Source organism: Mercenaria mercenaria, chromosome 1 (assembly GCF_021730395.1).
Source record: "Mercenaria mercenaria strain notata chromosome 1, MADL_Memer_1, whole genome shotgun sequence".
In the NCBI taxonomy this organism is placed as follows: domain Eukaryota; kingdom Metazoa; phylum Mollusca; class Bivalvia; order Venerida; family Veneridae; genus Mercenaria; species Mercenaria mercenaria.
In genome coordinates this window covers 65,313,288-65,326,399 of record NC_069361.1, presented here as the reverse complement: position 1 = coordinate 65,326,399, position 13,112 = coordinate 65,313,288, and the positions used below count along the sequence as shown (strand labels likewise).

Here is a 13,112-nt window from a genome sequence, read left to right as displayed (position 1 = left end):
ATTGCTTTTGGGGTCACTCTGTCAGAGGTCAAGGTTACAGGGGCCTGAACATGGAAAACCATTTCTGATCAATAAATTGAGAACCACTTGACCCAGAATGTTGAAACTTCATAGGATGATTGGCAGGGTTCGCACAGGTCTGGAAAAGTCATGGAAAACGAGATTTGTCTGGAAAAGTCAGGGATAATATAAAAATCGTCATGGAAAGTAGGAAAGTGATCTGGAATAAGTCTGTATGTGCATAAAACGATTACATCTGTTTTAATTTAATATCAGAAAAATCCAGATTTAAACGCGTAATCGAACAATCAGTAATTTACGTCAATATTGGGGTCAAATCTGGTTGGATACGAAATGACCGTTAAGTTTATTATTGCACCGTTTCCGGTTTATTTTCGTTGTACTTTTAAAAAAACGAAACTAAGCGTGAAATAGCTAAAAGTAGTAAAATATTAGTCAGAAAAGAAGTTGCCGATACAACACTAACTGGGAAAGGAATGAACAGTACAAAGCATGGTTAAAGCCTTTCAAGTCGGATAACAGGAAAGATTTATGCACCGTCTGTGACAAACTTATCGATTTGTCAAATATGGGCAAAACTGCAATAAAAGCGCACATGAAAGGTGGAAAACACATTGCAAGCATTTAACTCCGTGATAAAACAACAAAAACATGTGACACATTAAAATCTTTTTTCAAACCTGTGGAAACAAAACACGAGGAAACTGTCGTGTCTAATATGTGTATTCCCCCACCCACTCAAGAACAATGTCAGAAACCACAGGAAAGATAGCATTTGTGACCCAAGCTAACTCTTTGAGAAGGACTGCTAAAGAAAAGCAACAGGAATTAGAGCAGTTGGACCTTAAACTTGACCATAAACTTGACTCACTTAAACAAAAAGAGTAAACAGCTGTTGGAACTTGAACTTTACTCTTGAAAAAGAAAAAAAAACTGAAGTCTTATTTTGCAAATAGTTTGAAATAAAAGTCTTTGTATGCCAATAAAATGAGTGTATCATTGCATTTATTTCGAGTTTCGTATGTTTGGATTGCACCATGGAAAACCAGGCAATTTCATGGAAAAGTCATGGAATTCTTGTATCCAAGATCTGTATGAACCCTGATTGGTCATGCAGAGTAGATGACGCCTATAGATTTTGGGATCACTCTATTAAAGGTCAAGGTCACAGAGTGACAAGGGCCTGAACATGGAAAACCATTTCTGATCAATAAATTGAGAATCACTTGACCCAGAATGTTGAAACTTCTTAGGATGATTGGACATGCAGAGTAGATGACCCCTATTGATGTTGGGGTCATTCTTTTAAAGGTCAAGTTAACAGATGCCTGAACATGGAAAACCATTTCCGGTCAGTAACTTGAGAACCACTTTACCCAGAATGTTGAAACTTCATAGGATGATTGGACATGCAGAATAGATGAACCCTATTGATTTTGGGGTCACTATTATAGGTCAAGGATGCAGCGAACAGAACATGAAAATCCATTTCCAGTCAATAATTTGAGAACCAGTTGACCTAGAACCTTCAAATTTCATAGGGTGATAGGACTTACAGAGTAGATGACCCCTACTGTTTTTGGGGTCACTCCATCAAAGGTCAAGGTCACAGGGGGCTGAACATAGAAAACTCTTTTTAATCAATAACTTGAGAACTACTTGACCCAGAATGTTGAAACTTAATAGGATGATTGGACATGCAGAGTAGATGTCCCTTACTGATTTTGGAGTCGCTCTGTCAAAGGTCAAGGTCACAGGGGCCTGAACATGGAAAACTGTTTCCAATTTCTAACTTGTGACTAGGCCAAGAATGTTGAAACTTAGTGGGCTGATTGGACATGCCAAGTAGATGATCCCTGTTGCAGCCAACCATCATTGTCTCTTTAACTTTTTCTCCTGTCCCCTATTGACTTCTGGCCTATACGACTAGGCATTGGGGGAATGCGCTTTTCTACAAAGGCATCTTCTAGTTTAGTATTACTTAAAGCTAAAATCTAAGCTGCTTGCTGTATGTTCCGTAATACATAAGATAGAGATAGTACCTAAGTTTTTCAAATCATAGGTTTGAAGTTAAAAAGCTTTGAAATGAAGACAAATGTCCATACATTTCTCAAAAACAGAAATATAGAAAATATTTTAACTAGAAGTGTGGAGTTATGAGCATTTAATATTTCCATGTTGAAGAAAATTTTGTGATCAAGAAAATGTAACTCTTCTTGAACATGGAGAGCATAATATAGTGAATATTTTCTAATTAGGTGCATTTGATTTAACATTCAACTTTGATCTGGATTGCTAAATAATGATCCATGATACTGTGTGCTAAAAACTTAGAACATCTGGAACAGTCTAATAACAACAAAACTATGCTTTAGCAGAATGCAAATAGTTAAGCTCTAACTGGGACTCGAACCCAGGACCTCTCACACCTAAGGCAGACACTCTACCACTTCCCTATAACACTTCAGCTAATAGCTATGCAGTTTAATTGCCTGGATTACATTGTGTGAACTGAAACTATAATCTGTGAACTCCGGATTATCAGCATATTCGCTTTGTTACCTAACGGCAATTTCCGTGTAAAGAAAAAATATAATCTAAGTCTGCCAACATCATAATCGGTCAAATCTGCCCAAATTTCTCTGACATGTTGTTCAGAGTATGAACTTACTAACTGGTATTACCAGTGAAATATAACTTACACTGAATCTTTTATATTTGCCCTTTTAGCAGCTGTCGAACGGAAAAGACCCTGAGCTTTGTCCAAATATAAGTAATTATTTTACCAGTTTTGAGAGGATTTCAATTGATAAGAAATTACAGTTACAAACTAAATACCTTTCTGCAACACATAAAGTCATTAGCATTCACTGTCAATCGGTATTATGACTAAGATCGAGTGTCAATCATACATTTCAAAGATTATAGACAGAGTCTTTTGTTAACATTTTTTATAGTAACCGGTGCTTTTGTAAAAAATCACTTCATTTTGAAAAATCAAAGTATGCGAAGAGCTATGGTACGGTCTCTACATAAGAGTAGTAAAATTTTTAAACAAAATTAACCTTATATAAGTTAAATAGTACTTGAGGAAAGAAATATAAAAAAATCATGAATGTTATGATACTAATAAAAGATCAGATATTATCTCTAATCAAGATCATACTGTGAACAACAAGCCATTTGACCTTTACAAGATCATAACAAAAGTCACAATCACATGTTTTGTTATTGGTTTTGAATTGAGCAGCTGGTGTCATTTTAAAAGTAGATGCCAGTCTTAGATATTAAAAACAATTGCTTTCTATTAATTTATAAAAATAATTCAAATTAAAAAAGAAGAAGCAACAAAAACAAATTTCATTGGGTTTTTTTTTTCAAGAAAACAAAAAAACGGATAGTATGGAGAGGGAGTGACCATTTCAGTCCTCCACTGCAGAGGTAAAATTTGTTACTGGTGTCAACATAATCTCTACCTCCAAATTTAGTCTACCTCAGAATTGACCAAAATGTGTTTTTTCTCAGATTTTGGGCTAAAATAAGGGGTGCATGTTATACACTGATGCACACTATTATACATGGGTATATAAATTATGGTAAATGATTTAATCTCTGTACAGTCCATAAAATAAACAAACGTGTTTGTAAACATGGACGGATCCAAACAGAAGGGGAAGAAGCATTTTATAGTAATATTTTGATGGCAAACTACATTACATATCCGTAGCCCTGACCAACCTATAAACTGGGCCAGTCTATTTTATAAGTACAACAACAAGGTTGACCCATTTAAACGAGTTGTAAGTGACCAGTCACAAACAAAAATATTGTGTACTAGCTTAAAATAGCTACCTACTTTTTGTCCACTTACCAGTTTAAGTGAAAACCTACAATGTTGAAACTTGAGTTGTTGTAGTAGTTTTCTGTTGTCATTCTTGTGTAAACATCATGTATGAGAGTTGTTGACAATTAGAAATAATTTACAAACATATAATAATAAGTAACTGTTGCTTTCATGATGAAAAATGTGTACGTGTAGAACAAACATTATTAAAGTGGTAAAGACATTTGCTTGACCTATAGCTTATGAGTACATTCCAAGACTAATGTCTAAATTTGAACCCTATGTAAATGTTTCTCTCATGCTGTTAAGCTATCCTGCTAAATTTCTATAATGAACTTGACCATCTTTCAATTTGGACAGTACCATTAACTGATAAAAGGGGTGTTTTCCAAAAAGATACTGACTGAATGGCAAACAGTGCCGATTTTGATCAGACTGCACAAAAGTGCAGGCTGATCATGATCTACACTGGTTGCAAAGGCAGATTCAATCATGTCCAGCATGATAAGGGTTAAATTAGTCATGAAAGGGTAGCACTGTTGTCAGACACTTAGCCCAGAAATCGTGGGTTTGTTACAAGTTGGGGTCATGGCCATGCTTCCTGATTGACACCACTTCTCCCTTTATCAGAGTACACTTTCATATTAAGTTGAATCTTCACCATTTAGGGCCTCCGTGGCTGAATGGTTTAGTTTGTTGACTTGGTGTCATTTGCCCTACCGCTGTGGGTTCGAAACCTCTCTCTTTCATGTGAGGAAGCCATCCAGATGACTTATGGAAGGTCAGTGGTTCTACAAAGGTGCTTGTCTGTGCTTCGAATAAATGTCAGTTACCACTTTCAGAAGATGGAAAGTCGCCATAAGACCAAAAGTTGTGGTGGTGTATCTTAAAATGCAACAGAAAGAAAATAAATCCTCACCAGATGCAGCTATTAAAAATGAATGATACAAATTCTTATCATGGTATTAAAATATTGTGTTGCTACTAGAGAGATTAGACTTTGTCACATAATCTATTTAAGTTTTCATTTTCTTTCCTTATTTGGACATGCAAATGGCATGTTTTGCCATAATTTGCATCCCCTGAAGTTACCTCTGCATGTTTGATAAACCAGAAGTCATGGCGTAACTTATCTGGATTACATAGAAAAAAATCTAGACCGGCATATAGAAACAAAAATCCCTGTAAATGTCATTCCATGTATACAATAAATTTTACCAAAACGACATTTTTTTCATTATAAAGATAAAAAAATGATAACAAAAATGTTGATGTGTGAAATAATTCCAGATAATGCCTTCAAATCCACTTGAAATTTGCAGATGTCTTAAATCATGGGCACATATCTGAAAATTTAGCACACAGACCACATTTTATTTAACAGTATAATAGGCAATTCATTGATTTAAAATCATGAAAAGTTTCATTAAAGTCTACGTTGTAGAAGAAGAATTGTTTTTTATGAAAATGTTGTCAGAATTGTAATGTGCCCATTATGAAAACCTTCGTAGGACCAAATTTTGAGCTCAACTGAGCACGAGGGCAGCCCAGTGTGAGCTGTTATGACAGTCCCTTGTCGACAGTTTGACTGTTTTAACACTCAACTTAGGTCACAGTTTGGTCTAATTTTATTGAAACTTGGTCAGAATTAAATCGCAGAAAAACCTTGTTAACACTCTTAGTCTAGTAGGGTGTTCTGTTTGGGCGAGCACCTGCTCCCTTCAGACGTTAAGGGCAAAGGTAAGATGGTGAAACGTGGCAGTAGGATGTCAAAGCACAACAGTACAATGGCATTAACATGACAGTATGTTAGTGAAGCGCAATAGTATGATGGTTACAACACATTGTACTGTCCTACTTCGCTATTGTTCTGTCGCACTTCGCCTTCGCACTGTCACACTTTGCCATCATGCTGTCGTGCTTTGCCATAGCATCTTTGGGTTTTATCATCATACTGTCGCCTTTCTGTCATAGATGTGCGAACATTTCACTAAGTCAGCATAGCATCAGATGAAGGTGCGTGCTTTGGATTTTCACTTAGTCAGCATAGCGTCAGATGAAGGTGCGTGCTTTGGATTTATTTACTAAGAATATTGTTTATATAAATATGTCACATGGCTGCATTTATTTATTCCTAATGCTAGATGTAGATCAGCTAACTATTCATATGTTGGCAGTACGATGGCAAAGCATGACAGTACGATGGTAAAGTGCTACTGTGTAGTGGTGACACTACTATGGTGAAGTGTGACAGTATGATGGCAAAGCGCAACAGTACAAAAGTGACACTTCTATGGTGAAGTTTGACAGTATGATGGCAAAGCGCAACAGTATGATTGCAAAGCGCGACAGTACGATGGCAAAGCGTGACAGTATGTTGGCAAAGCACGACAGTATGTTGGCAAAGCGCAACAGTATGATGGCAAAGCGTAACAGTATAAAGCACGACAGTATGATTGCAAAGCGCGACAGTATGATGGCAAAGCGCAACAGTATGATGGCAAAGCGTGACTGTATGATGGCAAAGCGCGACAGTATAGTGGTGACACTTCTATGGTGAAGTTTGACAGTATGATGGCAAAGTACTACAGTGGGATGGGGAGCACCATAGAAAAATGGCAAAGCACGACAGTACAATGGACTGTCACCATATTACTGTCTCACTTTGCATTGGTACTATCATGTTATCGCAGTCATATTGTCATGTTACTGCCATTGTACTGTCTTGCTTTGCCATTATACTGATGTCTTGCTTTGCATTCATAGAGAGTAGGCACTGACACTATTAGAACACCTTACGTATTTACTCTACCAAAATATTTGCTTTTTGATCTTCATTAGATTTTGCCAGATTTATGTCTTTCCCATAGACATATTATATTTGCCTTCGCCATCCATCTGTCCATCCGCATTAAGTTTGTCTGGCTTTCACAGGTCAAACTTCACAGGAGTGATCAGTACTAAGCCTAGTTGTGCATATCGCCAGCACGCTCCACTTCGTTGCACAAAATGGCCGCCAGAGCTGAAAACAGAAAAATCTTGTCCAGCTTTCACAGGTCAAACTGCTAGCTGGATTTTGAAGAAACTTCACAGGAATATTCAGTATCAATCCTAGTTGTGCATATAGCTGTCACGTTCCGCTTCACTGCACAAAATGGCTACCAAAGCTAAAAATAAAAAATCTTGTCCGGCTTTCACAGGTCAAACTGCTAGCTGGATTTCGAAGAAACTTCACAGGAATATTCAGTATCAATCGTAGTTGTGCATATAGCTGTCACATTCCGCTTCACTGCACAAAATGGCCACTAAAGCTAAAAATAGAAAAATCTTGTCCGGCTTTCACAGGTCAAACTGCTGGCTAGATTTCGATGAAACTTCACAGGAGTGATCAGCACCAACCCTTGTTGTGCATGTTGCTGGCAAGTTCAGCTTCGCTGCACAAAATGGCCACCAGAGCTAAAAATAGAACAATCTTGTCCGGCTTTCACAGGTCAAACTGCTGGACAGATTTCGACAAAACTTCACAGGAGTGATCAGTACCAAGCCTAGTTGTGCATATTGCCGACACTTTCCGCTTCACTGCACAAAATGGCCACAAGAGTTAAAGGTATACATAGTGGGGAGACATATATTTTTGTGACAAAAACTCCTAGTTTAAACAGTAATGCCCTGAGCTTAAATATTTGGCATGTAGCTCTTTGTAGCAATCCTTTAGTTTACTAAGTTTGTTCAAATGACGGCCCTAGGGTCAAAATTGGGCCCGCCTATTTGGTCATTTGTTTTACATCGACTCACAAAAGAAAATCTAGGATAATGCAAATATGTTGCATACTATTTCACCCTTGAATATATATGTAAAATCATGAACATTCACCTTTCATTTATTATATGTTAAAACTGCCAATGGGAGACTTAAATTGGTCTGTTATCTCCCTTTCATACTCCATTAAAGTAAGTAGGTCCTTTCATTTGGATTACTCTGTTGTTATTGCTATGTTATTTGTAACAATATGATGTAAATGAAGCTAAGTTATTGATCATAATGACTGTTGATTTAAAAGTGCCTTTAACTACATCTTCTATAAACACTCAAGTGTCTAATTTTGACATTCAAGACGTTTTATTTAACAAAAATGCAAGATATCTCGTACCTTAAAACTGAGATATCTCATAGGCAACACAGCGATAAAGTCAGAGGATTCCAAATGATGGGACCTACTTACAATTTTATTATCTTGGACATAATCCAATAAGGGAGACAAATTTGAAACTCGCCAAAGTCCCTCAACTAAAAGCAGCACGTCTCAGTTTTGCCTCATTCTTTTACATACATCCAACATTTGTTCTCTCAGTCCTGGAGACAGACTGTTTATCCAGAATAAGGCCATTAAGAGTATATTGCTGGGTAATTATACAATGATGACAAGCTTAAATTGAATAGCAAAATTGTTATGGTATGCAGAAGAATTAAATAAGCCATGTCTAATAAATGGCAAAAATTATCTTCCATAAAGATTTTTTTTACACTGATTTTTTTTGTTGAAAATAAACAAGGTTGGAGAGTCATTAAAAGTTAGTTTGAGAGGGTCGAACGATAAATACAGAAATGAATTTATTATGTCCTACGTTATTCAGCTACTAACACTGTGGTAGGTAGGAGCTCTACAATTCTTTAAAATCTGGGAACAATGAGTCTTTAATAAGAAACCTTTGAACCCCTGTAGAACCTCAATTAATGTGATGTATTGGTTTTGACCAGTCTATTAATTTGGTATTGAACAGATTTTGTTCATTAACAACTCATGATTTTTTGGTGAATACACATCAGTTATAATTGATTGATAAACTTGCCTCAAATTTAAGGTAAATTAAATTATGTTAAACAGCAAGTTTCAACTGTGGAATAATATAATTTTGTAAGTATTTGCCTAAAAAGGCTATTAATCATTTGGATATGAATTTCTGGATTATAGAAAGGGACTTTGGCTTGCTTTTATTCCATGGATTAATGCAACCATAAAATCTAAGAAAATTACTCCCCCCAAGAATATAAATGATTTCTTTTATGAATATTCCTCGTTCTTAGTAAATAAATGATAAAATTACAATTAAGGAGAAATGTCTGACGATTGTGATTGTTTCTAGCATGATGTTTCACATGTCATCTATATTTAGATCTGGACTATAATGTGATGATAGTAACGGACAAAAATTGTCAACTGATATTGTTTGACGTGGTTGTTGACATTTGGAAAAAAAATAGCGGGAGAACTTATTTTAGAAAGGTTATTCCATTTATGGAAAAAGTGGCCATTCATAATGGTAGTAACTGTGAAAAGTGGACACTGGCCTAGTTTGGCACGTAATTGTAAGTTAATCTTCGTAATTGATAAGCACGGTCTTCTCTTTTTATCTTTACAGGTAGTCTATCTTGACTGGAGGCAGCTTAGTAATTTTGGAATAGGGAGATAGGTAAGTTTATAATGAAATTGTTATTAAAATTTTTCAAAAATAAAAAAACACGTTTTAACAATGTTTAAGCTTTTTTTCCAGTTGTTAAGTGTGAATTAATGTACTTAAATAAATTCATTAGTTCCTTATTCTGTGAACTTAATGGCATCAAAATAAGAATACATTATGATATTTAGAAATGTGTGTTTATATATATATATATGATGATGAAAACTACTGGATTTGTATTTAGCAGGCTAGGAACATTTCTGAAAAGGGGCAAAAGTTGTTTGAAATTTGGTCAAAAGTTGTTCGAAATTTTAACGTTTTTCACTGGAGGTTACAAGTTGATATTTCTATCCTGTTTGAAGTCGAACAAAGTGTTCAAACGCATTTAGATCAGTTTTCAATGGCTTAACCTTTAGCCTGCTGGCAGCATTAAGTGATTCTGCCTTTGCGACCAGCACAGACCAAGATCAGCCTGCGCATCCGTGCAAGCTAATCATGGTCTGCACTGTTCGCTATTCAGTCAGTTAATTTTCTGTGAACACCCTTTTGATTAATAAGTGGTATTGCACAAATTGAATGATGGACCAGTCCATTTTAGAAATTTAGCAGGGTAAAGGTTAGCAGACACTCAGTTTGATTGATGCTGTTCATGACTTGTAATGAAGTTTGCAACACTCCTCAGGTCCCCTAGCATTGGCTTATTTGAAATCTTTCACTAGAGGGATTATCAAGATCCCAAAGGACAATGAATTGTACTTTAAATAATATAAACAAACACCAGTTGACCTCCCTAAGGAATGTTTAGATTGATTATAATTATTTTTTTAATCAATATTAGGAGGATCAGTGCAGGTTTTTTTTACAGTTTTGAATAACAGACTTACAGCAGTAGTGTTGGTGGATGGTCTGGTGTCACATTGTCATCCATTGAAAGTTTACTAAACAAACAGCAGGCTGGAATTACATCAAACTTAGTCTGTAACACTCTGGCATTGATGTCTCTTGAGCTGGTTCAGATGGTTCTGCTGGCTGTCTCAGCTAAAAATGTAAAAGCCTTTAACCAACTTCTTCTCATAAAACAGCTTGATGGATCTTCACAAAACTTGATCTGAAGCTTTTTTGGACGGACCTTTCTCAGATTTTTCAAAGGGTTCCACTTTATTGGATTAATGAATGGCCAGAGCTAAAAATAGAAAAACGTGGATTAAATGACTAATCTCATGAATCCAGTCTTGCCAGGTTTGTTGCTCTTTAGAGTTTGTTGTATGATTCAAATTGCACTTGACAAGGATTATGAACAACATCATCAGTTGACCTCCCCAGGGACCTAATTCATTTGATTATATCAGCTCTTAATGATCAATATTCCAAGCATTAATACAGGTGTGTTTTTACAGTCATGAACTTAATGAACTGGAGACAAAAAAATGCTAGTTGTTTTTACGTTTTTATCTGAAATAAACAGAATGTATCGTTCTTTCAGAAATGGAGCTATATGAAGATGGACCGATACAGAAGAACACCGTTAGAAACCTGGAATGATGAAAATTGCAACATTAGACGTGAAAATATACGTGACTCCAGTCCAGTTAGAACTGGTCTGCTACCAGATACATCAACAAATAAGGTATGGAAATCAATATTTTTATTTAGTTTGATTAGTTTAAACTCTTTACTAACTAAAGTGGAATTTTTATGAAAAATTACATTTGCATAAAATTTAACGATATGTAACGGCTATTTCAAGGTGGCTTATGTTCGTTGATTCCAAGTTTGAAGATGAAAAAAGTAAAGAGTGTTTGTTGATATTTAATTTTGTGGAATTGACACAAACACCGTCTGGAAATTAGTGAAAATTAGTTCCCTTTGAGTGGTATTTTGAAATTCAGTGGAGATTCATATTTCTTGCCTTCCTAGCAGAGAAAGTATACATTTGTCCAATCATGTGCCAGGGATAAATATTCCTGTCTTTACCTAAGGAAAAGCCTTTAAATAGGTTGCGCTTTTAGTGACGTCATTGTAGTGCTAGTTATGTAATGAACACCATAATCTACTGTGAAATCATTTAAATTCGCTGGCATGAAATTTCGCGCAAACGTGAAAAAGGACTGTTTCGCGCAGGCTTTAATTCGCACATTTTCAATTTCAGAAATGAAAAAATAAAATAAAAAAAATAATAATAGCGCGGTCTTAAATTCACGCATCGGTCCTAGCGCGAAATACACGAAAATTCGTACTACACGAATAAAAATGATTTCACAGTATTTGTCATCAATTTGTTTTGAACACGATAGGCGAGAAAAATGATCATACATGTCTTCTTGTGGATGACAACTATTTTCCCAACTCGTGGCACAGTATGTTTTCTCATTCCATGCTGTCACTTTGATTGGAAGACTTCTTTCACAGGCATACATGTAAGATCCTTATAATCTGATCTCAAATCCCACCAGTATTTGAGGCCTATGTAGCCAAGTGGTTAATGCCGCTGATTCAAATCACTTGCCCCTCGCTGCTGTTTCAGAACCTTTCTTGGGATTTATAATTCCTTCATGTTCATGTCAGGGGAGCCATCAAGCTGGCCAATGGGAAGATTAGTGGTTCTATCTAGGTACCTGCTCATACACGCTATAATGCAAGCTGGAGCACCTGGGGTCTTCCCCCTCCATCAAAAGCTGGAAAGTCACCGTATGACATAAAATTTTGTCGGTGTGGTGTTAATTGAGCTTTTGAAATTTTTTGCATTATAATAGAAATTTAGCCTAAATTATACACATAAGATATTTTGTATCAATTAAAAACAGTGATTTTTGTGACGAGATTTTTCATGCCCCCAGTGTCAAAGAAATATATGTTTTTACAGTAGTGTTTGAACTGTCTGCCTGTCTGTCCATCAGTTTGCTTTCACACTTTCTTGTGTACTAAACTGCTACAGTTTCCATCCAATTCAAATGAATCTTGGTATATGTCATCAGCATGAAGTATAATTTGTTTGATTATTGTTTTTGGAGTTTTTATGCCCCTTTTGTGGACTTAACAGTATTACAATTACAGTATGTATCTTGTGTACTGAACTGTTTCCTGAGTTATGGCCTTTTTTGGACCTTGAAATTTAACAACTACCTCTAGCTTGTGCACTCATTTCCTTCCTATTCCACTGAAACTTGGTACACATCATCAGCATCAAGTACTTGCATTTTGTCTTGAGTTTCATGTCCAGTTTCTGTTTTAGGTCTGCCCATTTTTTGGAATTTATGATATTATTCTGTGGAGTACTTTCAGGAGGCACGTGTCATGCAATGCTGACATCAGTCTTTTTTTTAAAGATTTTAAAAATTGCGATATTCTGATGTTATTCAGGAGGCCAGTCCTTTTAATCTACAGCAAGTGCAGTTGGGAGTGTCAGTCTCATAGGTTTAATATTTATGTCTCCCTCATAGGTGCCTTTGCCGTCTATCTGTACATCTGTCCGCATTAAGCTTGTCCGGCTTTCACAGGTCAAACTGCTTGCTGGATTTCAATAAAACTTCGCAGTAGTGATCAGTACCAAGCTTAGTTGTGCGTTTCGCCAGCACGTTCCGCTTCACTGCACAAAATGGCTGCCAGAGCTAAAGGTATACATAGGGTGGAGACATATATTTTTGTGACAAAAAACACCTTCTAGTTCTAGTCTAGATTCAGGAGTTCTGCTTATCAAGACTTGCATTCATTAGTTGATAGCATGTGTGCAATGATATGATTTTACCTAGATATATATTTCTATGTGTCATTTCCTTCTTTTAAAGCT

At 36.1% G+C, this 13,112-nt stretch overlaps 1 protein-coding gene across 3 annotated transcripts in view; it reads left to right on the top strand.

Annotated features, from left to right (window-relative positions):
- Nucleotides 1-13,112, top strand: part of LOC123535560 (inositol-trisphosphate 3-kinase A-like) — an 88,080-nt gene that overhangs the window by 25,487 nt on the left and 49,481 nt on the right. For all 3 annotated transcript variants that reach the window (XM_045318252.2, XM_045318233.2, XM_053549703.1), the window contains 2 exons: nucleotides 9,287-9,337; nucleotides 10,809-10,952. In XM_045318252.2, the coding sequence (XP_045174187.2) occupies nucleotides 10,821-10,952 (132 nt within the window). In that variant the 5' untranslated portion in view covers nucleotides 9,287-9,337; nucleotides 10,809-10,820. The remainder of the gene's footprint in view (nucleotides 1-9,286; nucleotides 9,338-10,808; nucleotides 10,953-13,112) is intronic.